Here is a 27,201-nt window from a genome sequence, read left to right on the forward strand (position 1 = left end):
GCTGGAAAATTGGGTGTCTTTTTTATTTTTTGATATAACAAACAATGTTGTAATCGTTTTGTATTTACTTCCTAGTCCACTCCTGTAAGTTTCTCTTGAGTACATACTAGGAATGAAGATGCTGAGTCACTGCATATACATACTCACAACTTTATTCTATAATGCAATATTCTATAAAGTAGCTGTATCAGTTTATACTTTAACCAGTAATGGACAAGATTTTCTGTTACTTCCCATCTTTGTTAATTATTACTTTTAGACTCTAACTTTTATCAGGCTCATGGATGTAAAAAGCATCTCAGGGTGGTTTTAATTTGCATTTATCTGCTCATCTATGAAGATGAGCTTCTTTTCATATAATTATGAGTCATTATTTTTGTTTTGCCTTCTTTTGTTTATGCATTTTGCTTGTTCTATGTCTTATTTTTCCTGTTGATTTTTGGGAGTTCATATATATTCTAAATGTATATTTATTCACTCATATATATGTTGCAAATATTACAGTTTATGATTTGTCACCTTATGATATCATCCAAATAGAGAAGCTTTATATTTTGATGTAGTCATATGTTCATTTTTCCTCCTTAATGTTTGTTTTTTTTGGTTCTACGACCTACCAAAAGTAACAAAAATTCTCATTTATTTTTAATCTAAATGTTTTAAGTATTTTCCTGGAATTCACCTTGAATTGATTTCTATTGGAGATAGGTATCCAATCTAATTTGCCTCATATGGATAACCACTTGTTCTATTACTGCTGTAACAAATTTCTACAAACTAAGTGACCTAAAATAACACAAACTTGTCATCTTACAGTGTACACAAGTCAGAAATCAGGCATGAATTTTAGTGAACTAAAATCAAGTTGTCGACAGGCATGTTTCTTTATGGTGGCTAGGGTAGAATCCATATCCTGGCCTTTTCTATCTTCTAGAGAACATCAGCATTCCTTTTCTCATTGCCTCTCCTCTCTCTTTTTAAAGCTGGCAATGTCACGTTTCTCTGACCATTCTTTCATTGTCACATCTCTCTCTGGACTCAGCTAAGAAAGGTTCTCCATTTTTAAGAACTCATGTGATTAGACTGGGCCCATCTGGATAACCCAGGAAGATCTCTCCATCTCGGTTTGCATCCTTAATCACATCTGATAAGCCTTTATTGCATTCAGTGTAACATATTCACTGGTTCCAGGGTTAGGCATGGGCATCTTTGAGGGCCATTATTCTCCCTACCACATTATTTGCCTAGCATCTTTCATTACATTGTCCAACTATTTACTTACTGATTTCGAATGACATCCAAATCAGTTACAACATTTTATGTAAGCATTGTTTTTATTTTTATGTTATTCCACTAGTCTATTTTTCTACTCATGAATTATGGTACATGAGTTTATTTTTGCAACTTTAAGCTCAATAACATGTTTTAAGATTTCCTCAACTTTCTTTTTCCACTTCTTCAGAAGTTGACTCTTTTGGCCCTTTGGTCTTCTATACACATTTTAGAAATGCTTTGTTGAGGACTAAGAGGAATGCTAAGATTTTGATAGGAATTTCATTGAATTTTGAGTATATTGGCATGCTACAATGGTTAGTGTTTTATACATGAAAATAATATATCCCTTCCTCTTTTCCTAGTATCATGAGATGTTTGTTAGGCAGACATGAATATTGAGTTGTGTCAAATGTGTTTTTCTGCATTATTGTGGTGGTGATGTGATTTAGCTCCTTTAATTATTTAATGTAATGAATTACATTTGTAGATTGCTCTAACTATTGAAACAAGCTTGAATTTCTGGAATAAGCCCAATGTGATATTTATTCAACAAATATTCATTGAGTATACCTAGTATGTAACATGCTTTAAGAATACACCAGTGAACCAAACAGAAATATCTGACATTACAGAACTTAACATTCCAGTATTTGGAGACAGACGATAAAAAAGTGAACATGTATATTTACAGTTTGTCAAGGAATGATAAATGAAGACTCTTAAAGTAGATGGGGAATTGGGAGTGAAGTCTGTAATTTAAATAGGGTGGGCAGGAAAGCTTCACAGAGAATGGGACATTTAAGAATAGACTTGAAGGACAGGCAAGAGCAATCTCTATGTTTATATGGGAGAAAAGGTTCCAGGCAGATGCAGTAACAATGGCAAATATCCTGAAGTAGGATCATGCAGGAGTTTTTGTGGAGCAGCAAGGAGGCTAGTGTGACTGCCACAGAATCACCCAAGGGAAGATGAGAAGATCAGACCAGACCAGCACTTGGGCATCTAATGAGAAAAGTTTCTCAAGCCATCATAAAAATTTCACTTTTACTATAAGTACTATGAGAAGCCATGGGATGTTTTACAGTAAGAAAGGTGGCATAATATGTTACATGTTTTAAACAAACTCTATAGCTTCTGAGTTGAAATAGATTGTAGGGGCTCATGGGAGAAGCAGAGGGAACATTTAGGAGACTACTGTAAAGAATATCATGAAAAGAACAAACACCGCTATGTAACATGCTTAAATGGACTGAAGAAGATGTATAAAATCAAAATGATGTTACCTTCACACCTTGAATCAGTATGACAAACCCCCCTCCCCAATCACAAAAGAAAAACTAAACACAAAAACCAGGCTTTGGTTGCTCCGACAATTTTACAGATGAGTTCTAGCAAACATGCAAAGAACGTTTAATTGCACTGTTACAGAAATTCTTCTGGAGACAAGAAAATAAGACACATCACCCAACCAATTTCATGATAACAATGTCAATGTATAATAACAGAAAAAGTGGATCTCTGAAGAAATAAATTTATTTGGAAATAAACAAGGATTATAATCTGAGATATTTGTGCTATGATCAATCATAGGTGCATCCCAAGAGGTTGAGGTAAGGAAAATATGTAAAGACAAAAAGAAGTCTATGCAAGCTGTTTTGAAACAAACATCATTGGTCACAGGGCCTGATGCAGGAGCTGGTGTTAACTTACTGGCAGAAACAGCCATTGCTAGGTAAGTGTTCTTGTGAGGGTGGCTTATCTGAAATGCTGCAGTCTTGAGGAATTTTTTATGATAGGTCCTATTATAGAGACACTTACAGGATGAGCTGGACAAACAGAGTGTGCTGGGTGGGCAGAAATTTCTTGTGAGTTTATAGAAAGTCCTTGTGATAGTGCTTATCATGGACACACACACAAGATCCCCTTTTTCATGACCCGGCTCCACTTTGCTTTGGGTCTGATGTAAGTGACTTTGCCTTGTCATTGACAACTTTCACTGTAGTATAATCTGCACATTAAAGTTACCTAACAATAGTACAAAGAAAGAAAATTAAAGGTATATCTCTTTCAAAAATATAAACCCCAAAATTGTTAGGAAATTGTAGTGAGTATAAAAGATAATTCATTATAATAGACATCTCAAGCTTCACAGAATTCTGACCTTTGCTACACTCTCATCCACAATCTTTTCTCCTAGTAAATGGCAGCTCCTTCTGTTAAGTTGCTGAGGCTTCTTATTGCTTTTTTCTTCAAATAACAGTCAGAAGTGAACAACTGTAATCATCCTAGTCCATACAATTGTTATATTTTCATTTAAAGAAGATCAATGTGTGATTCTTTTTTTATATATTTCTGGACAATTCTTTATATTTTAATAGTAGTCAGAATTTGATCAGGAAAACAGAAGACATCCTATGTATTATAATGATAAAAGTTTAATATTAATTAGGGCCTTATGCTATTATTGGAAGAGCTTGGTGAATAGATATTAGAAAAGCAGCTAGACAAAATCAGAAGAGGTCTGTTTTATATCAGAGATCTTAGCCTGACAGTCTAGAGTGTGGGCACAGAATCCAAGCTTATAGGAATTTCTGAAAGGTCTGTAAATCTTATCCAGATGGACAGTGGGAGCTCATAAAGAATTCTGCAAGCCATCACATCTGTCAAACCTGCTGTGTCTAATCCTTAAGCCTGCTTTATGTGAAGACCTCCTTCACTCCTCACTTCCAGCTCTCATGAGTTTCTTTCATAGGCAAACCCAAACCTGGAACAATGTGCCTGAAGACTTCGGGTGACACAGTACCCAGACTTAAATAGGAGGGGAGCCATGGTGGAAGTGGCCATCCAGCACAATTTTCTTGGTCTTTACTCATAGTTTTGATTCCTTAAAAAAATTAACCACATTAAAATATGTTTCATAATCTACATCTAATAATACAAATATTTAAAGTCTTTTCAAGTTTGAATACGCTACCCATGTTGCTGCTACCCCCATTTTGTGTGTGTGATTTTTGTGTGTGTGTGTGTTAGAAGCTCATGACCTTTGAAACCTGCTCTTATGAGCTTGCTTTGATGATTTATTTGTCCAGAGAGAATTTTTTTCCCACCTGGCATTTTGGACTGCTATCAACCTGAGACCACTTTGAATTAAATTCTCAGCTTGCAAATTTGGAAGCCACACAGATTGTGTGAGTTCAGGCTGAAACCTGTTTGAGAGCTGGATTCTGGCTATAAACTCTACAGGGAACATTTTCTCTCTCCACTCAGAGCTGAAAACATAGGGAAATTTATTTGCTAGCTCTCTTTGAAGGTTTATTTTATTTATTTTTTTAATTTCTAGTACACGTGCTCACTGAAGGTGTAATACTTATGTGAGAATCTCAAAATCAGTTGTGTTCTTTGTATGACCCTGGTTTTGTTTCCTCCTGCTCTCTTACTTTCAGTGTGTCTCAGTATGTCTGCTCAATATGTCATCTTAAATTTCAACTGAGGGTGGATCTTCTTCCCAGCTCACTCACATGGTTCTTAGCTAGATTCAATTTCTCTCCATTTGTAGGACTGAGGACCTCAGTTCTTCACTTAGGGTTGGCTACAGGTAATCATCAATTTCTTGTAACAGGACTTACACTGGGCCACTGACAGCATGCCAGTTGGCTTCATTCAAATGAGAGGGCAAGAGAAAGAGAGAGAGGGAGAGGGCACAAGATGAAATTCACAGTATCTTATAATCTAATCTCAGAAGTGGCATCTCATTTCTTTTGTTCTATTCTATTCAATAGAAACAAGTACCTGGGACCAGCTTATACTATAGGAAAGAGATTATATAAGGGTATAAATACCAAGAGGTAGAGATCATCAAGAGCCATTCTGGTAGCAGCCACAATATCTTATCCAGAATATTTCTTATTCAGGCCTTCAAATGTGCTGTCTTTTCTGGTCTAATGGAAATGAACCTTCCTTCCATACAATTTCTTCTCCTAAATTGTACTCTGGCTCTCTTATCACATACAAACGTCTATGTTAGGTATTTGTGTCTGTCTTGATTCTTGGTAGGCTTTTAAACTCTGTGAATGTTGGACTGTGATGTAGACATCATTTCACCGCACACTCTGTAACCACCAAACCTTAGCAGCTTATTCAGTAAGCACATACTTGGCTCTTAATGAGTATTGCTTAAATTGATGAATTGAATTAGTATTTTACCTTCTCTGTTGCTTAGCTAAGCAGAAGAATTTGTCATTTTTTAAATTTAGTGACTGGTTCTATTAAAAGCTACCTTTGTCTATATCATTTTGTTATACTAAAGCACAAATGTATAAGGTCAAAAAACATTCTCAAGATTTTGTTTAAACCACAGCCCTCAGTTGTGTATATTTATCTCTTGTTTTCATATGCAAGATTTCTCCTGAAATGGGCAACAATTACAAGAGTTTTTTTCCTCTTCTGAACTAAGAAAATAAATATTTAATTCACAAGTTTAGAAAAGTGAACCTGAAAAATCACAGGGCTAGGTGGGTTATGAGGCCCACTGGTACATGATAGTGTTGAATGTGGATTAGAATGAACTCCATGGATTAGAATCTCAGACCATAGGCAAACATTTACTTGTTTTAGAATGAGCACATTTGAGTCTGCAATAAGTATTACTATTTTTAAGTTGAAAATGTAATTGGTTTCTAATAATAACCATATTGGCTAGCATTATTTCAATCGTGTTTAATGTTTTCCAATGTCATTTCATGTCAGATATCTCTCTTGATTCTTAGTAACAATTTGGACAAGACAGCAAATGCTATTGTCCAAGTTTTCTAAAGAAGAATCTGAAGTGAAATGACATCAAGAGACCTATCAAGACCTGTATCCAGGAAAAGGTAAATCTGAGCTGAAATTGTAGCCCTTGTAAATTACCTACGTGACATACCAGATAGTGTTCATGATCCATTTAGTACTCTGTTCTAAAAATGAGACAATATCCATTTATTCACTTGTTCATTTATTTAGTGTTTGTTCAGCCCTTACTGCATATTCCAGGCACTATTCTGACTGTGGCAGGAGTGAACAAACAGGCATGGTTCTTACTTGCATGTAATTACAGTCTTATAGTGAAAACAAGTGTTAAACAACAAAATCTCCCAATTATTTTAAAATTATAAACTTGATTCGATACTATGTGGCCATATAATTGTTCCTAATTTGGTTGGAGAAGGGAGGCAGTTAGGGAAGCCTTCCCTGAGTTAGTGCCATTTAACCTGAATTATGATAGATGATAAGTAATTTGTCAGGGGAAAAATACTCCAGGAATAAAGAACAGGTACAAAGGTCAGGTTCTGGGAAGAGCTTGTCTTGGTCCAGGAACTAAAAAATGTTAGAGTGGCTGGATCTGGGAAAGAGACAAAGAGTTATTAAATGAGGCAGCAGGCTTCAGCAGGTGCCACATTGCTCAGGGCCTTATAGGCCATGCTAAGGATTTGGGATGTTAATGTCAGTACAAACAATTGAGTCATAAGCAGAAAGTAAAAGCATGATTCCATCAAATGTTATTCTCTAAACAGAAATTTTATAAATACAGGTTAAATGTGTGTGGTCCCAGCTACTCAGGAGGTCCCAGCTACTCAGTATTCCTTTTCAACAAATATTAGGTGCCTAGTATTAGCCAGGTACAGCCCTTAGCTACTTTGAATGAAGCATATATTACAAACTGGCAGAATTTCTTAAACGAAGAATCTAAAGTTGTTTATACACCATAATCTCCGTATTTTATAAATTTCTTGAAATTATTTTTATGTACACTGCTTTGCAGAATTTTAACTGGCTTTGAAATAAACAATGACAATAGTCCTCCATGTTACTAGTTTCAAATTTTCCCAATACCTACTAAGACATTACTTAATCCACAGATTTACTGTCAATAGTTTGTATCAAATTGTGATAACATATTTGAAATTTATATTTCAAATTAAAGCAAAATCACAAATTTATACTTTATATTATGAATGAGATTCACAAAAGGAGCATGATAATATATTCTGTTGTCATCGCATACAAAATAATAACATATAGAGTATGAATCAATAATTTTTCAAATACAAAGCTATTACAATTAGGAATACAAAGAAATCATAATTAGGAATACTTCTACAGTATTAACACACAATAGTGGTAACACTTGCAAAATGATGGTGGTGTTTTTTTTTTTTTTTTTCCTCGACAGAGTCTTGCTCTTGTTGCCCAGGCTGGAGTGCAATGGCGTGATTTTGGCTCACTGTAACCTCTACCTCCTGGGTTCAAGCAATTCTCCTGCCTCAGCCTCCCTAGTAGCTGGTATTACAGGTGCCTGCCACCACACCCAGCTAATTTTTGTATTTTTAGTAGAGATGGGGGTTTCACCATGTTGGCCAGCCTGGTCCTGAACTCCTGACCTTAGGTGATCCACCAGCATCGGCCTCCCAAAGTGCTGGGATTACAGGTGTGAGCCACTGCGTCCAGCCAGTGGTGGGTCTCATATCTCAATGTGGACTTTTACTAACTCCCAATGCCTCAGTTTCCTCATCAGTTGAAAGGAATGAATGAAAGATATGTGTTTTTCATATTACCAGGTAGATGATAAGGAGATTTTAATTTTCTTTTTTTTTTAACTTTTATGTTAAGTTTAGGGGCATTTGTTACATAGGTAAACTGGTGTCACAGGGGGTTATTGTACAGATTATTTCATCACCCAGGTATTAAACTTAGTACCCAATAGTTATCTTTTCTGCTTCTCTTCCTTTTCTCACCCTCCACCCTCAAGTAGACCCCAGTGTGTGTTTTATTCTTTGTGTTCATTAGTTCTCATCATTTAGCTCCCACTTATAACTGAGAGTATGCTGTATTTGGTTTTCTGTTCCTGCATTAGTTTGCTAAGGATAATAGAAGGTCCATCCATATTCCAGCAAAAGACATGATATCATTTTTTAATGGCGGCATAGTATTCCATGGTGTATATGTACAGCTTGCATATAAACTGTGGGCTAAAGCCCTGCACCAGAGCAGTCTGACAGAACCTCTCTGAAAGACTTCTCCTAGGCTGTAATCTCCTAGGCTGTAATCCTCAGTCTCTTGTTCTCAGACCCCTAAATAAATCTAACTTTAATTTCTTAAAAGCTTAATTTTTTTCTTTAGTTGACACCAAAAATCTTCCCAGCCAGATCCACAAACTTTTTCGGTATTTTTCCTATTTTTTATATCATTCCAGGCAAGCGTTTTCTAACTCTCCCATCAGAATATGACTTTGGTGCATTTTCCTCAGCCTCCACTGATGATTTTTTCTCATTATCCTTAAAGCCCTTTCCAGTAGACTTCTTAAGCTCTTTCAAGTTTTCAGTCTCCTTAAAGACCATTCAGTGTTTACTGTCAGTTCCCAGAATGCTTTTACAGGTTTTGCTATCATTTTCCTCGAAGTCTGTTCACTTTTCACTAACAGTCTTTGTGAAATCCTTCTGGTTTCTATCCATTGTCTGATTCCAAAGCCAATGCCACATAGTTTAAGTTTATATTATATTAGAGTGACATCTTATTCCAGGTACCACAAACCACCTCAAAACTTAGCAGCTTAAAACAACAAACTTAAAAAAAATTGTGGACTTGTATTAGTGCAAGCAGGGCTTAGCTACATGATTCTGCTCCATGTGGTATTAACTGTAGCCATCTGTGGTATTCAGCTGGCAGCTGGGTAGTCTGGAGAGTTGAAGGTGGCTTCAGTGATGTGCCTGTTTTATTAGTGGATTGGATGAAATGTTGTGGTAAGGTGGGCCTCTCTTGCTCTCTGTGTAGTTTGAGAGCCTGTCTACATGATCTATTCAGCAGCAATATGGTTTGGCTGTGTCCCCACCCAAATCTCATCTTGAATTGTAGCTCCCATAATTTCCGTGTCTTGTGGGAGGGATCCAACGGGAGATAACTGAATCACAGGAGTATTTCCCCCATACTGTTCTCGTGGTCTTGAATAAGTCTCACAAGAGCTGATGATTTTATAAGGGGGTTCCCCTTTCACTTAGCTCTCATTCTGTCTTGTCTGCCATCACGTAGAGATGTGCCTTTTGCTTTCCACCATGATTGTGAGGCCTCCCCATCCACCTGGAAATGTGAGTCCATTAAGTGTCTTTTTCTTCATAAATCACTCAGTCTCAGGTATGTCTTTATCAGCAGCATGAAAACAGACTAATACAGTACATTGGTACTGGTAGAGTGGGGTGCTGTTGTAAAGATAACCCAAAAATGTGGAAGCGACTTTGGAACTGGGTAACAGGCAGGGGTTGAAACAGTTTGGAGGGCTCAGAAAAATGACAGGAAAATGTGGGAAAGTTTGGAACTTCCTAGAGACTTGTTGAATGGCTTTGACTAAAATATCAAATATTGATATAGACAATGAAATCCAGGCTGAGATGGTCTCAGATGGAGATGAGGAACTCACTGGGAACTGGAGTAAAGGTGTCTCTTGCTATCGAGAGAGACTGGCAGCATTTTGTCCCTGCCCTAGAGATTTGTGGAACTTTGAACTTGAGGGAGATGAGTTAGGGTATCTGGCAGAAGAAATTTCTAAGCAGCAAAGCATTCAAGAGTGACTTGGGTGTGTTAAAAGCACTCAGTTTTAACAGGAAAACAGAGCATAAACGTTCAGAAAATTTGTAGCATGACACTGTGATAGAAAAGAAAAATCCATTTTCTGAGGAGAAATTCAAGCTGGCTGCAGAAATTTGCATAAGTAACAAGGAGCCAAATGTTAATCGCTAAGTCTTCAGGCCATGTCAGAGATCTTTGTGGCAGCCCCTTCCATCACACACCCAGAGGCCTAGGAGGAAAAAATGGTTTCATAGGCTGGGCCCAGGGCCCCTCTGCTGTTTGCCTGTGTACAGCCTAGGGACTTGGTGCTCTGTGTCCCAGCTGCTCCAGCCACAGCTAAAAGGGGTCAAGGTACAGCTCAGGCCATGGCTTCAGAGGGTGCAAGCCTCAAGCTTTGGCAGCTTCCATGTGGTGTTGAGCCTGTGGATTCACGGAAGTCCAGAATCGAGGTATGGGAACCTCCACCTTGATTTCAGAGAATGTATGGAAATGCCTGGATCTCCAGACAGAAGTTTGCTGCAGGGGTGAGGTCCTCATGGAGAACCTCTGCTAAGGCAGTGGGGAATGGAAATGTGGGGTTGAAGCCCCCAACACAGAGTCCCCACTAGGGTACTGCCTAGTGGAGCTGTGAGAAGAGGGCTGCTGTCCTCCAGACCCCAGAATGGTAGATCCACCGACAGCTTGCACTGTGTGCCTGGAAAAGCTGCATACAATGCCAGCCTGTGAAAGCAACCGGGAGGAAGGCTCTCCCCTGCAAAACCACAGGGGTGGAGCTGCCTGAGACCATGGGAACCCACCGCTTGCATGAGTATGACCTGGATGTGAGACATAGAGTCAAAGGAGATCATTTTGGAGCTTTAAGATTTGACTGTCCCACTGGATTTTGGACTTGCTTGGAGCCTTTAGTCCCTTTGTTTTGGGTAAATTTTACCATTTGGAATGGCTGCATTTACCCAAGGCCTGTACTCCTATCATATCTAGAAAATAACTAAATTGCTTTTGATTTTACAGGTTTATATGTGGAAGAGACTTGCCCTGTCTCAGGTGAGACTTTGGACTGCCAACTTTTGAGTTAATGCTGAAGTGAGTTAAGACTTTTGGGGACTATTGGGAAGGCATGATTGGTTTTGAAATGTGAGGACGTGAGATTTGGGAGGTGCCAGAGGCAGAATGAGGTGGTTTGGCTGTGTCCTTTCCCAAATCTCATCTTGAATTGTAGCTCCCATAATTCCCATGTGTTGTGGAGGGACCTGGTGAGAGATAATTGAATGATGGTGTGGCTCCCCCATACTGTTCTTATGGTCGTGAATAAGTCTCATGAGAGCTGATGACTTTACAAGGGGCTTCCCCTTTCACTCAGCTCTCATTGTCTCTTGTCTGCTCCCATGTAATGCATACTTTTCACCTTCTGCCATGATTGTGAGGCCTCCCCATCCACATGGAACTGTGATTCCATGAAACTCTTTTTATTCATAAATTACCCGGTCTTGGATATGTCTTTATCAGCAGCATGAAAATGGACTAATGCAAGCAGAATAAGCAGAATTCTTCGATACTGACTCAGCACCCCACACACATTGGTTCCAAGATGTAGAAATGGAAGCTTCAAGGCTTTTAACATGTGGACATCAAAACTGGAAGTTTTAATTTCACTGTATTTTATTGGTCAAAGCAGTCAAAGAGCCCACCCAGGTTCAAGGAGAAAGAATATGTCCCCACGTTTTCAACGGGATGGTGCCACAAAATTTCTAGTCATCTTAATTCACCACAGATAGAAATATGAAGAGCTCATTTGTTATGTTATTTGTGAATGCAGACTAAAGATATTTGTTAGTTTATATAGTAGTGGGAAAATGAGAACTTTTAAAATATTCAACTTTTAGCCCTTGACATGCAAAATGAGTTCATTACATGGTAAGGATGAGGGAGAAAGAAAAGATCTGAAAAAGTAGAAGAGTGATGGATTCAGAAAGTATAGGACGATTGTCAGTGTGATTGTTTTATCTAGCCACATATAGCTGTGTGGTATCAAGATGTAGAAGGCAGAGAGTTGGATTTATCAGGATTGTTGTTTGGAAAAGTGAGTACAATCATTATGAGGGAGCAAGGTATTGATCATGGAATATAAAGTGGGAAAAGAGGTAAGGTAAGAAGGATATCAGTAAAGTGAATGGCAGCATAAATATGGTAGAACCATTGGATTGGTGGCTCTGGAGGAATTGAATAATTATTAGACTTGAAGCATTAGATGGTGCATTAGTGAGGGCATCTCCAACTAAGTCTACCATCAAGTCCTGGTGATTTATTATCTCAAATATATGACAAATTTATCTACTTATTTCCAAAACTCCCATACCTAGTTTAAGTAATCAAATTCCTTGCCTTGGCAAGCATGTTGCTTTCTAATTGACTCACCTGTATCCAATTTGAATTCCTTAAAATCCATTCTATACATTGTAACCATAGTGATATTTACAAATGTGAAATCTGGTCAAATCATTCTTCTGCTTAGTAGTCTTGGATTTCCCATTCTCTTAGGAAGCATCTTCCACTACTTATTTCAGCATTATCTGCACAATGCTTCCTCTCACTTCCTCACAATGTGGTTTCAGGCACAACTCCCAAGGCCCCACTCTGGCCTCGGGGAGCAGATTGTTCCCCCTGCAGGAAAACCTTTGTTCTCCACTCAGTTAACTGCTGTTTACCCTTTAGATCTCAGCTCCAGTGCTGCTTTCTTAGGGGAAACTTCTCTGACTCACATCAAATCCCTCTCTTATAGTAATTTTCATTGTATTTCAGAGTAATTTTTATGGTTGCAATTTTTCATTTGTGTGATTGTTTGATTAATCTCTGTCTCCTCCACGAAAACTCCAAGATGCAGGAACTATATCTTACTGGCATTCAGCACAATACCTGGCACATAGGTGTTCAAAAAATACTAATAGGGTAAATAAATGAATTAATTTTATGCTTTTATTTTAATATTTTCATGGTATTAATATTTCTCTCTATGTGATATTTTGTATGTACATATTTTCTTTTAATTTGAAGATTTATAGTTTATTTTAGTTATGTGCTGTATAAATTATATTTAGTTCTTTAATTTTTGTGTTATTTCCAAGGGTACTCTCCATTGACTCTTTTAATATAGTTCCACTTTACCCCTTTAACCCACTTTCCTCTCCCACCTTCGTCATTCAACTTTATTTGATTTTGTTATTTTTAATTTTTCTAATAATGACCTTTATCTTTTAAAATAATATTTAATCACCCATAACATAATTTGTTGATTCTCTCCCACTGTGAAAGTTGAATGGACCAGAATATATTTCTACTATCTTTCTCTTATTTTTGTTATGAATATAATTAGTCTTTATACAGTTATGGTTTGTAACATTTGCATTCTGTTCTTTAACCGCAACCCCCAGAACATTTTGATATTAGGCTTCAGAATGCTCACTTGTATCATGTTATCTCTATTCATTTTTAGTGGACAGTTTTCTTTTTTAAGTTTTTCTGATAGAGATGGGGTCTTGCTATGTTGCCCAGGCTGGTCTTATCTTGAACTCCTGGGCTCAAGTGATTCTCCTGCCTTGGCCTTTCAAAGTGCTGGGACTGTAGGTGTTAGCCCCTGCACCTGGCCTCTAATAGTTGTCTTCATTAAAGCCTCATGGGGACTCTATTTTTTTTTTTTTTGTGGGTTGTTTATTTTGTGTTTGTGAAGTCCGGTAAATTCAGTTGCATCTGCCTTGATGTGGTCATACTATAACACATTTTTTCTGGATAAAGATAAGCCCTTTAACCATTAACATTAACATTAAATGTTAAGCCTTTAACATTAGATTCAATGTTTTCTTTATTTCAGAAAAGTTTTCTTTTATCTTTGAATTTTTTAACCAGATATTGTGAGCTCTTTCACACTAATTTCTCATTTGTTGGACCTGACTTTAATGTTACATTTCACCTTCTTGTGTTTTCTATTTCGTTTTGCTCAGGATATATTTAAGCCTGTCATTTATATTCTTATCTGTGTTTTTAGCAGCATTATTCTCTCCACTTCCCACTTTTTTTCCTGCTTTTATTGATCTTCATTTCTTTCATGGTTGTCTTTACTCATTACATCCTGAATTTTGCCAGATTATTTTTTATCACTTTATTTTGTATTTATTTTCAATTATGTCTTCTAAATATCATTTCAGAGAGAAAACATTTTAGAGAAGGCATATTTTTAAAAAACATAGAAAATTTGATCCTATTTTTTACTGCTTCATGGTATAATTTGTATGTTCTGTACCTTATGTAATTTTCCCTTTTTCTTCCAGTATTTTTATAAAGGTCATCAAGTTTTATTTTTGTAATACAATTATTATAAATAATTATATAATATTATTAGTCTTTGAATATTCTAGATACTTGTGAAAGGATATTGTGGAGGAGGAGCTGGGGGTAGTAAGTATGACGGAAGGCAGACGAGTTTTGGAATCTTGTCTCCAAAACACTCTCATCTGTTAGAATGACTCCTAGGCTATAGGATTGACTATGGCTTAGAGTGGATTCATACTTGTTAATTTTGTCATGCGACTTGTGACTTATCCTTTTCTTTTCATAATAGAATGAAAATTGCCATCTGTCTGGCTTCTTCCCCATCTTCTTGCCTTCTTTCATTACACCACACACGTGTCCTAATTATTCCAAAGGTGATACATTTGCATGTTTCCCTTTAAACTCCTTTCCCTCTGTCACTCTGTGGAGGGTTCACATGCTGCAATATTTCTGTTCCAAGTAAAGATCACAGGTTTTGATCCTCAGTCCTCAGTATACATACTTCTTTTAGGGATTTCTGGGCTTCTTGACTAGCTCAAGCTCTTCAGAGGCATGCACTTTATCTTGGTGTTCAGTCTTGACTGGTTTAAACTTTTGATGTCCAGAAGGTTTTCTTCATGTGTTGTTGTGTGGAATTGTAAATATTTTCTAGCTTTTGTAAGGTTGTGGCTCATATTTATATTTCTCCTGGTTTGAAAGAAGAGAGAGAAAGAAGTATCTCAAATTGAGACTCTTAGATTGGAAATCTGAATTTATTTACATGATTGAGATTGATCTAGAGTTTTATTTTTTCTGCTGTAACTGAAATTTGGATTCAAGATTATATGTGTTTTGTGAATATGTTTGGTAACATTGTGACTTTTCTATAATTTAGGGAAGTTTGATGTAGGAGAAAGAGAAAAAATTTTTGAGAGAATCCTAAATTCATATATGGCCTAACCTTTTAATATCTATGTAATTTTAGATAATAAATAATTTGTTTGAGATTATGTGGCTCTGACAACACCTGCTTCACAGTGTAATTATGAGGATTTCACAGAATTTGTATAGTGAGCGTTAGTTTTCATGTTACTTTAAACCTCTTTGCCTTATACATTCTATTTTTTCCATGGAATATTATATGATTTCATGTCCACATATTAATCTCATACTTTCAATTACATTTTATGTTTAAATTGAATATTATGGTAATCGTTATGTAAATGATTAAAAATTTAAAGGGACAACATTTAATGTTGCTCTGGAATTCACCTTTAGTCATAAAATAAAGATTTAAAGTATCATCTGTAGACAATGGCAAAAGGCCTTTTTTGTCATAAGAAAATCAAATATGCTTTATTTCAGCCAATTAACAGTTTCTGGGCTTGGCTATCCCGGGAAAACCAAAATGACCATAGGCGGTAATTCCCCAGGCCGTGTGATCTCAGTCTGGCATTCTCGGATCTCCAAGGCATCACTTTGGCCACTACCCTCTGGGGCTGTGATTAGCAGCTCTCTTCCTGTTTTATGCAGCTCTGTGTGTATGTCTGCAGTGATGCCGTACTGGATCTGGTTCATCTTGAGAGAACTATACCTATCTGAATTTTTGATGATGCTCTTTTCTTAGTTCCCTTGGCAAAACAGGTAGGTGAGGGATAGAAATAAAATCTATACTTAGTAAATCGGTGAGCCAAGGTCTGTGACTGGCGATGAGTGAATTACATTCTCCTGAGTTGGGTGCAGTGTCCGCCTTCTGTGTGGCCATTTGCAGTTGCCACTAGAGAAGGAGGATGCAGCAGGGATCAGGCACCGTGGAGAAAAGTCGCCGTGTGTAGGCAGCTAAGAATGTAGGAAAATGAACATCTTGGCTCCCAAAGGACGAGAATAAAGCTGTAGAAGAATGTCAGGGAGGAATCTGAGTTGATCGTATGACTATTCATCCTTCTTCCCACATTTTCCCGACTGTTTAGCCCTACTTATCTTCGCGTTGGGTCTCATTTTCCTTCCTGTGTGGCCTGTGCCTTATGGTCAGCTCGGACGTCCATCAGTCTATCAAATGCCTAGAAACCTTCCGCCCTTTGTCACCTTCTGTGTCACCCAGCATTCCCCTTCTCAGCCCTTTTCATTCTCATGGTGGAATCCTTTTGGTTTGATTTCAAGGGTCCAGCACTGTTGATGTCACAACAGAGTGGCATGGAAAGTTTCTGAAAATTTTGTCATCTAACCTCTCGTGGGGACTTTTAATTAATTCAGCTTTTGACAACTCCATCACATTCATTATATTATCCATTCATTCATTCATTAATACATTTGACATTTATAATGTGTGCCAACAATGTGCCAGGTCAAAACTGCCCACTTACAATGTAGAACATTTCCGTAAATTTTATTTCAATTTTCTTGTATTTCTTCTCCTTTATTCTACCATCCCACTTGATCTTCTGCCACAGAAGTTCTCTTCTCTCTCTTTGTTCTCTCTTCTCCTCCTTTATTCTTGATACCTGCTTCTGTGTTGGCTCCTTGAGGCCAGCACTTGTCCTCCTACCTCTGTGATGTTCTGTCTAGTTTATGGGTTCCTTTTCCTACTTTACATAATCAATGTGGATAGTTTCTATAGTTGGGTCTTTGCTTTTTAATCTTTTTTTTCCTGTGTATTATTTCCTTCAGGGACCTTATGCACTCTTACACATCCGTCTATTGTTTTTATATGGATTACTATACAATTACATGTTGGATTTGTACTTTTCCCCCATATATCCTGTCATATGTTTTCACCTGAGCATCTCAATATCTAATACTCTTATTTGCCTAAAATACACGTGATTATTTTCTCCACCCTGACATATTTTATGTTCAACTTTCTAATTTCTAAAAATGGACCTACCATTGTCCAATTTATTCGTGCTTAAATCTTGATATTTTCTTTGAGTTCATGCTCCTTCGTATTCACTCCGCTGTGATAAGTCACCAATCCTTTGGGTTTTTACTTACCAGTATTTCTATTTCTGTTTCCATAGCCTTAAAGCTGGAACTGTGTAGCCCCAGTGCCTCTGTGTAGCCCCCAAGTCTGCTCCATTTCAATCTTCTCTTAAGGGAACTCCTTCCCTCCGTGTTTCTTTTCCTCCATTTGATACCTCACACTTATAGATGGGGCATCTTCCCTAATTACTTGCCTCATCCTCAATTCCCGGGACCCATACCTTCACTGGCTCCCTAAATTTATTTAATAATTCTCATATACCTTTGAGAAGTTTCTAATGATAGGCAACAAATGAATCTTGACTACCTTTCTTATTTTCCTTTCTTCACCAAAATGATTTTTAGGATGTAGACAATCTGTATGCTTCAACATACACCAAACTTACCAGTTTTGAAATATTTTACAATCTACTTGAAAAGACTTCTTTAGACCCTATATTCATGTATTGTAATATTTATCCTCTTTTATGGCTATACTCAAATGCCACATCACTATAGTGCCTTCCCTCATCACTGTAGCTATCTCTTTTCACTCTACTTATATTGTAGAGGATTTGTTACACTTCTTGAACTGCTGATCTCAAGCGATTTGCTTGCTTTGGCCTCCCAAAGTGCTGGGCTGACAGGCGTGAGCCACTGCACCTGGCCTGATTTGTTCCACTTCTACTATATGCATCACACATGCCTGATGCATATTTTAATGCACGTTGGATAAGGATCGGCTTTGTACGACTTCAGTCTTTCTTGATGTGTGACACCCACTTCTATTTTGGCTCCACTTTAACAAAATGAATAGGTGAGAAGGTAATACTGGAAACAACATAACTGTGACTAGGAATTTGGTCTTGACTCGCCATTTAATTTTCTGATGTGCATGACTGTTTTCTTCACATGTGAAATTTAACATGAGGTTGAAACTGGAGAATTTTATATTTTTCATGAAAAAGGCAATTTGGGAGAAAAGTCCATTTTCCTGAGGATAAGGTATTGTATGGTTTGACTGCTTTGCCTTGGCTGGTCAACACATTTGTACACCTGGATAGGCACAGTTTTCAGAAATCCTTTCAAGCATCTACCAATTCTCCTGTCTACAAGTTTACCTTCCTCCCATTTCTCATTCCTAATGACAAGGGAAATATCCAGTGTTATCTGAAGTGGTCATAAAAGACATTTTTTTTCTTTTTATGTGAGGAATTGAAACTTATGGCTTTAGATTATGGGGCTTACCATCAAGGAAAGGGCGTAGCATGGTCAGAGGACAAAACTTCTTCCTGCATTTCTCAGGAAGTCTTTGATTAGTGTATCCACCTAGGAGCAATTTTTTTTTGGGGGGGGGTGCTGGGAAATATACTTAAGTGATTAAATCCAAGTGTAGACATGAGAGCTTTACCTAAAGCCAGGTCTAATTACCATACCTGAGAATCAGGGAGTATTTAAAATTTGAGAAATAATTTTCTATACTTGAAAGTCACTTATGTAGGTAGGCCTCAGATTATAATAAATAACGTTTATTGTGCTATACTATGTGGTAGGTATGAGGTTAAGTATTTTTACCTATATTATATCACTTATTTCTTACAAATGGAGCAAGGGAGCAAGCAAGCAAGGGAGGTATTATTATCCCTATTTTATGTATTTATGTATTTATTTTTGATTTCTATTCTTTTGGTTTTTTTGTTGTTTTTATTGATGTATCATAGTTGTACATGTTTTGGGGTACATGTGATATTTTTGATACATGTATACAATGTGTAATGATCAAATCAGAGTAATTTGGATATTCATCACCTCGAATATTTATCTTTTCTTTGTGTTGGGAACATTATAATTTTTCTCTGCTAGCTATTTTAGAATATATAATAAATTATTGTTCCCTATGATTTCTCCATTGTACAATTGAATACTAGAATTTATTATGTCTATCTACATATCCCCAGTTTAATAACTATAATTTCTCTGCTGTGCAATCAAATACTAGAACTTCTTCCTTCGAACGCTATATCCCTAATTCAATAACAAGTAAACTGAAGCTCAGCATGGTCTAGGAACTTTGTTACGTTAACACAGCAAGTGAGTGTTGCAGCCTGGATCCAAAAATCAGGCCTGGTCGACCTCAAAGTCCAGATTATTGACCTTTCTACCATAATGTATGGAGGTAAGTTTGTGAATTTATTCAAAAATCAGGCCTGGTCAACCTCAAAGTCCAAATTATTAACCTTTCTACCATAATGTATGGAGCTAAGTTTGTGAATTTTCATAGTTTTAGGATTTGAAGATAAAAGAGGTGAAAATTTGGAAATGGTTTCTGGACTTTTGAATTTTGGCAAACAGCTATGTGATAAGTCCACCCTGCAGACCCACAACTTTTGGAAATAACTCTACTGTGAACTTCAGTAGCAGAAGCTGCTCCTGGGGTGGTAGAACACAAGGAAAACACACACTAGTAAAAATTTCATGTGCCTTCTTTGTTCTGTACATGTGTTTCTCTTGATTAGTATATGGTAGGATCCTCAAATCATAATAACAATTATACTTTTTCCAGTGAATTGCATGTGTATATTATTGTATAGTATAAAAGGCAATATTTCCATTTATTATCATCTGTGCTTTTCAAAGAAACTCTGTGAGTCCAACAGGGCAGATAATAGAAGCAACTGCCTTTTCTCTCCCCCTTTAAATGCAACCCAATGTCAAAGTCCGTAGCATCCCCAAATGAGTGTATTAAAGGTGAGAAATTCCCAAAGTCAAAGTCAGTAGCATCCTTGAATGAGTGTATTAAAGGTGATAAATTTATTTTATTTATGTTCTTTTTAACCTGTGTTCTCAGAAACAGAGACTACTGTATTTCATCCTACCTTAGTCTTGCTTAGCAGTTTCTCTTCTCCTTTGAGGCTCTTTTATTTTTAAATCATTGTTCATATCTTCTAATCTCCCCTTTCTCCCATTCTTCCCATATTTTTAATCTTTTTTTAACTTTATCTCTGTTCTACTTTTTCTGTATTTCAAATTGATCCATAGACTTTAGAAAAATGAATTGAATGCTGGCTGTAGGCTGTCTTATCCCCAGCAAGAAACATGTTGTAAAGTCTTAGTACCTTCCCACTGGAAGATCATTAGTCATGGCTACTATGTTTTTAAATGAGAATTGTTTTTATTATGCACGTTAAAATTATTGGAAAACATGAGGGAGAGGAATGAACCATAAGTAATAAAGATTATTGACTTGAAGGTAAGGCCTTACTATGATCTGCGATTATTAATCTTACTTGTCAATCAAGAACTATCCACTTTCTATTTGTATGTGGGTATCTAATATGGTTATATACACAGAAGTAATGATAATTGATATGAAAAGGTCTCCTCCTGTTATATCAATTTAGGTGTTTTTCACACATTGTATACCTCATTCTTCTCCTATTCAATTTTCACTAATTCCTAAAGGGTCAGGTCAATGTCCTTGGCATAACCTCCTCCACCTGTTCTTAATGGCAATCGTATCTTCTGCCCTCCAATATCTATAACACTTTTTTCTTTAAAACTCTTTGAATGTTTATCTTAATACTCATTTGATATATATTGTATACCACATATGATTGTTTGTTATATGTACAATACAGGTTTTTTCAACTTTTTTTGGTTCTTTCCATTTACAGGAATTAGAGAAAGAACTAATCAGTGTGAAGGAGAATTGTCAGTAAAATTACAAGAAAAGATTGAGATCATAATTGACCTTTGAGGATAATAAAATTTAAAGACCAAAAGGATGGACTTCACAGAAACATGACCTTAGGTTGTTTTTGCAGTTGTAGTAACTGGTTATATGACCAACAAAATATGAAGAATGGGTAAACAAATTCTGATAGTAATGATCAGTCACTTTGCAAATATAAAGTTACTATTTACTACTGTATTGTACAGGCTCAATAATCTTCGTGTATACATTTTATGTATTTATTGTCAGGCTGCTATATAATTCAGTATTTATAATAGATACTATGTATAGCAATCTATGGTTAGTTTTGGTCTTAACCAGGAAAAATCACTCTTTTGAGTTTTGCTGTTTTTACTAGATTATTTTTACTGGATGATTGCTCATATTATTTGATTATTATTGCAATTTGTCTTTCTGGAATAGGAATCAAGAGGCCTGGATTCTGGTTCCTATTCTATCAATTGTGTGAATTTTGGAAACTCAGTTTACTTTTCTGGGCCTCATGGTTTTCATCTGAATGATGACCAACTTGGATAAAATGGTCTTTATATAATTTCATAGGCATTTCCCTTGCCAAGGGCTTGAGTCTTTTTCAACAATTATAGAGTTTTCCGGTCCCTCTTCCCAGTGCCTCAGCACCTTGCTATTCGTGTTCATCTGATCAGTTGTTTGCACGCTGACTTACATTACCCTGATGGGCAGTACCTGTGGCTGTTTCTGCTCCCTCACCCAGTCCATAGGCTTCTGGTTGTAAAAAGTGTGCATCTTGAGACTGTGGACAGTTAGCTCCAGAGGTGACAGTATAATCACTTTGCGTAGAAGAGGATAGAGAGAGACTCATGCCAGTGGTGGTGAGCAAGTATTAGAGATATGATGTGTGCCTCTGTGAGTTTTAGGGTCTAAGATAAATTATGGCACTAGGAAGATGGTCCTTTGTGTCAGAAGAACTGGAGTTGTTGGTGCAAAAAAGTATGATGTCAGCATTGCAGTTTTATTTGTACCTCAGCAACTTCTAAAATAATCTCTATTAAGTGTTTTCAGGAACTACTTTCTACTATAGGAAAATCATTGAGGTGAGTATCCATCTGGACACAGAGAAATATAACACTGTTTTCTGCTCACCCTCCACTTCACATATAAATACAACATGTGTTAAAGGACTAAATTTCTAGTGTCACAGTTTGTACTTTATAGTTTGAAGTCAATAAGAAAGCTCATATACCTTCCTAAAAGTCACTTGTTAATGTTTGATATTAATCTAATTTTATCATAAATTAAAAGTATAAAACTACAAATTTCTTAAAGATAAAATATCCAAATGGATTCAGTCAAATTAAGCATGATAATATCAAATATCAGAATAGGTTACCATGCAGGAGGTACTGAGTACTTAAAAGGGTGGGGAATGCAATGAACATAAAAGCTGGTACCAAGGGGAGGAGGAGACAGTGATGAATTAAAACATTATCTTAACTAATCCAAGTGCTGGTCTTCAATACTTTCATGTGTATAGACAAAGAGAAACTGCAGAGATTTCTCACAACCTCTGTGGCCATTTTATACATCTTAGCAAAAACTCTGGTGAAATCCCTCCAAAACATATTTATTAGGCATGGAAAAAGCCTTACATGACAGGTGGCATAGGCTCCTTATGAAATCATTGCAGGATGGGAAGCCATTTAGGGCTTCGTAATTGTGAAAGATTGTATAGAAACTGAGGCACTTAAATAGCAGTGAGCATGAGAAAATGTGGTAGATAATGGTGGTGATTCTATTTCTTGTGAAAGTCCACTTACTCTCTTCTGCTACAGTTGTGGGCTTTCCGATTTCACATACCCCAGTCTCTATATTCTGTCTCAATCCACAGCCTACCTCAACTAAGTCCGTCCCAGGCACCTCTTACTGCAGTGATAATCCATCTGTTAATCATGTTTTCCTCATATGTCTACTTTCTGTCAGATAATTGTGGGTGCAAACTGGAAAGGGAAGGAAATTATAAGAATATGTATAAGTACAAATGGAATATGTTGGAAATGAGGAATAGTTAACATCACAGGTCATTTAAACACCTGATGAATTTCATGGATAGTCAGGAATCTTGTTCTTACCTAATCTGTTAATTTTAGATCAGACATTACACTGAAAGTATTGATGATGGGTTTAAATCAGGTTGCAGCTCACATGTTGTGATAATATTATGTTGCTTTTTTGTTTTTAATATGTGAGGAACAGAATAACTGTATACTATTTATTCATAGTGACATTGCAATATTAATGATTTTAGTACATATTATTATCTTCATAATCACAATTTACTCCCCATTTTCTTAGTTCTCATAATTTTAGCCACAGCCCAGTTGGCTGGACCAATGGATGGAGAGAATCACTCAGTGGTATCTGAGTTTTTGTTTCTGGGACTCACTCATTCATGGGAGATCCAGCTCCTCCTCCTAGTGTTTTCCTCTGTGCTCTATGTGGCAAGCATTACTGGAAACATCCTCATTGTGTTTTCTGTGACCACTGACCCTCACTTACACTCCCCCATGTACTTTCTACTGGCCAGTCTCTCCTTCATTGACTTAGGAGCCTGCTCTGTCACTTCTCCCAAGATGATTTATGACCTGTTCAGAAAGCGCAAAGTCATCTCCTTTGGAGGCTGCATCGCTCAGATCTTCTTCATCCACGTCATTGGTGGTGTGGAGATGGTGCTGCTCATAGCCATGGCCTTTGACAGATATGTGGCCCTATGTAAGCCCCTCCACTATCTGACCATTATGAGCCCAAGAATGTGCCTTTCATTTCTGGCTGTTGCCTGGACCCTTGGTGTCAGTCACTCCCTGTTCCAACTGGCATTTCTTGTTAATTTACCCTTCTGTGGCCCTAATGTGTTGGACAGCTTCTACTGTGACCTTCCTCGGCTTCTCAGACTAGCCTGTACCAACACCTACAGATTGCAGTTCATGGTCACTGTTAACAGTGGGTTTATCTGTGTGGGTACTTTCTTCATACTTCTAATCTCCTACGTCTTCATCCTGTTTACTGTTTGGAAACATTCCTCAGGTGGTTCATCCAAGGCCCTTTCCACTCTTTCAGCTCACAGCACAGTGGTCCTTTTGTTCTTTGGTCCACCCATGTTTGTGTATACACGGCCACACCCTAATTCACAGATGGACAAGTTTCTGGCTATTTTTGATGCAGTTCTCACTCCTTTTCTGAATCCAGTTGTCTATACATTCAGGAATGAGGAGATGAAGGCAGCAATAAAGAGAGTATGCAAACAGCTAGTGATTTACAAGAAGATCTCATAAATGATACAATAAGCCCTTCTCATTAAACATGATATGGCTTTATGTTTCTTTCTTTGAGATTTTAGATTCAGGAACTATGAGACATTATGTATTGATTTGAGTGTTATTAGACCAGTAACATAATTCTTATCTGATGAATATATGATGAATATATTCCTTGTTCAAAATGAGTCATAAATTCAACACATCTCTACATCTATATTATGCCCATTTAATTTCTTTCAGCAATGTTTTGTAGTTTTTGGTGAACAGGTACTTTATGCATATGTACTTTATATTTATCTCTAAGTTTTATATTTCTGATGCCCTTTTAAGTGACATTTTTATTTCAATTTACAATTGTTTATTCTTAGCTTATGGGCACATAATAGATCTTTGTTTGACATTATATCCGGTAAACTTGCAAAATTTATTAGTTCCATCAGTTTTTTATAGGTTATGTAGGATTTTCTTTATAGATGATTATGTTGTCAGTGAATAAAGACATTTGCTTTTAAAATTCTAGTATGAATTCACTATATTCATTTTGTTGAATGCTGAGTAGAATTAGTTAGAGCAGACATCTTTGACTTGTTCCTGTTATGAAATATATTAAATATTTCATCATTAAGTATAATGTTAGCTATAATTTTTTTCATAGGTACTCTTTAACAGGCTGAGAAAGTTTTCTGTATTCACAGTTTGCTGAAAATTTCTTTTATCTTTAGTCAGGAATGGATCTTGGATTTTGTAAAGCTTTTTCATTTCAGAATCAGGGTAATGCTGGCCCTTTAGAATGAGTTGGGAAGCATCTGCTCTTCTTAAATTTTCTGCCATAATTTTGTAGAATTCATATAATTTTTTTCTTTAAAAAGGGAAGTACTTAAGTATTTTTTCCCATAAGTTACCCATAAGTAAATCTAAAGGAAAGTGGGAAACTTTGATACGCATTGGTTGCCCCCTGGTGGAGATTTCTGGGTTCTTGATTATTTTAACACTGGAGATAGAATCTGGTGGAATGATGTCAATGCTACCGTGATTAAGAGGTGTGTAGGAAATGCTTCATGTAAGAGAGAAAATAGTCTTTATGAGAATCTGCCTGGTGGAAAGGAGTTGGTGCAACAATAACAATATAAATTAGTGAAAAATTTTAAATTGACAAATAATAATTGTATCTATTTATGGGGTACAATGTAATGTTTTGATACATGTTTAAATTGTGGAAAGATTAGGTCTATCTTATTGACATACATATCTTTTTTGTGGTGAAAACATTTAAAATCTACTCTGTTAGTCATTTTGAAACATACAATACCTTGTTATTTATTACAGTCACCATTCTGTGCAATAGTTCACTGAAACTTTGTCTAACTGAAACTTTGAACCCTTTTATCAACATCTACCTTTTCCATGTCTACCCCCAACTCCTAGCCTCTGATAATCACCATTCCATTCTCTACTTCTATGAATTCAACTTTTTTAGATTCCACATATCAGTGAGATCATGTGATATTTGTCTTTTCGTGCCTGGCTTATTTCACTTAGCGTGATATCTTCTGGGTTAATTCATGTTGTCACATATATCAGGTTTTCCTTCCTATTAAGGCTGAGTAGTATTCCATTGTATATATACACTACATTTTCTTCATCCATTTGTCAGTTGATAGACACCTGTGTTGATTTCATATTTGGGTATTGTGAATAATGCTGCAATGAACATGAGCCTGGAGATATCTCTTCAGCATATTGACTTAAATTCCTTTGGATATATACAAGGAAGTGGGATTGCTGGATCATATAGTAATTCTAGTTTTAGTTTTTTGAGTAACTTTTATCTATTTTTCATAATAGTATTAATTTACATTTCCACCCACAGTGTACGAGGGTTCCCTTTTCTCTGTATCCTCTTCAACACTTGTTATCTTTTATCATTTTGATAGTAGCCATTCTAACAGGTATGAAGTGGCATCTCACTGTCATTTTAATTTGCATTTCCCTGATAATTAGGATGACAAACTTTTTTTATGTTAGTCATTTGTTTTTTTTTTTGAGAAATGTCTATTTAGGACCTTGCCCATTTTTTGACTTGGTTATTTGTTTTCTTGATATTGAGTTGAGTCCCTTATATATTTGGAGATTAGCCTTTCATCAGATGTATGCTCTGCAAATATTTTCTCACAACTTGTAGGTTGTCTCTTCACCATATTGTTTCCTTTGCTGTGCAGAAGCTTTTTAGTTTGATGCAATCCCATATATTTTTGCTTTTGTTGCCTGTGCTTTGGGGGTTATATCCAAGAAATCTTTGACCAAACCAACATTGTGGAACTTTTCCCCTATGTTTTCATCTAGTAGTTTTACAGTTTTATGTTTAAACCTTTAATCCATTTTGAATTGATTTTTGTGTATGGTGTGAGATAAGGATACACACCATACACATTCATGTTCTTCTGCATGTGGATATCTAGTTTTCTTAACACCATTTATTGAAACAAATGTCTATTCTTCATTATGTTTTCTGGGCACCTTTGTCAAAAATTTATTGGTCATAAATGCATGAGTTTATTTCTGGGTTCCTTATTCTGTTCCCCTGGTCAATGTGTCTGTTTTTGTGCAAGTGTCATATTGTTTTGATTACTATGGTTTTGTGATACGTATTTGTTTTGGGGGGGGATCGATTTTTATTTGGGTTTCTCACAGTGGTTAGAGAACAACCACAGCACAGGAAATGCATCACCAAGATTGCCCAGAAAACTGACCAGCTGCATCTTATTGCTTAAAAATACACATATTCACAATAACTGACAAATGGTGATGTGCCTCACACAGGAATGTGTTCACATTTGCAATGCTGTGTACAGACTTCACTTCGTTCAACACAGATTTTGGTTTAATGGAATTCAAATGCGGATGCTCGTTCACAGCCTTGGATTTGTCTGTTTTTGGAGAGATACAACCTCCATGACATGAAAACCACAGACAATGAAGGTATTTCTTCATTGATTTATTTATTCTTTTGACTGTAGCAACAAACCCTGGATGACACCCTTC

General features: G+C 36.6%; 1 protein-coding gene across 1 annotated transcript in view; it reads left to right on the top strand.

Moving 5' to 3' along the window:
* LOC129393798 (olfactory receptor 4F3/4F16/4F29) overlaps positions 1-26,563 on the top strand; it is a 28,514-nt gene extending 1,951 nt beyond the window's left edge. The window contains exon 2 of the mRNA XM_057299814.1: positions 19,092-26,563. Coding sequence (XP_057155797.1) covers positions 23,236-24,174 — 939 coding nt within the window. The 5' untranslated portion in view covers positions 19,092-23,235 and the 3' untranslated portion in view covers positions 24,175-26,563. The remainder of the gene's footprint in view (positions 1-19,091) is intronic.
* Positions 26,564-27,201: the final 638 nt, after the last annotated feature.

The sequence above is a fragment of the Pan paniscus genome, chromosome 15 (genome assembly GCF_029289425.2).
Source record: "Pan paniscus chromosome 15, NHGRI_mPanPan1-v2.0_pri, whole genome shotgun sequence".
NCBI lineage: Eukaryota > Metazoa > Chordata > Mammalia > Primates > Hominidae > Pan > Pan paniscus.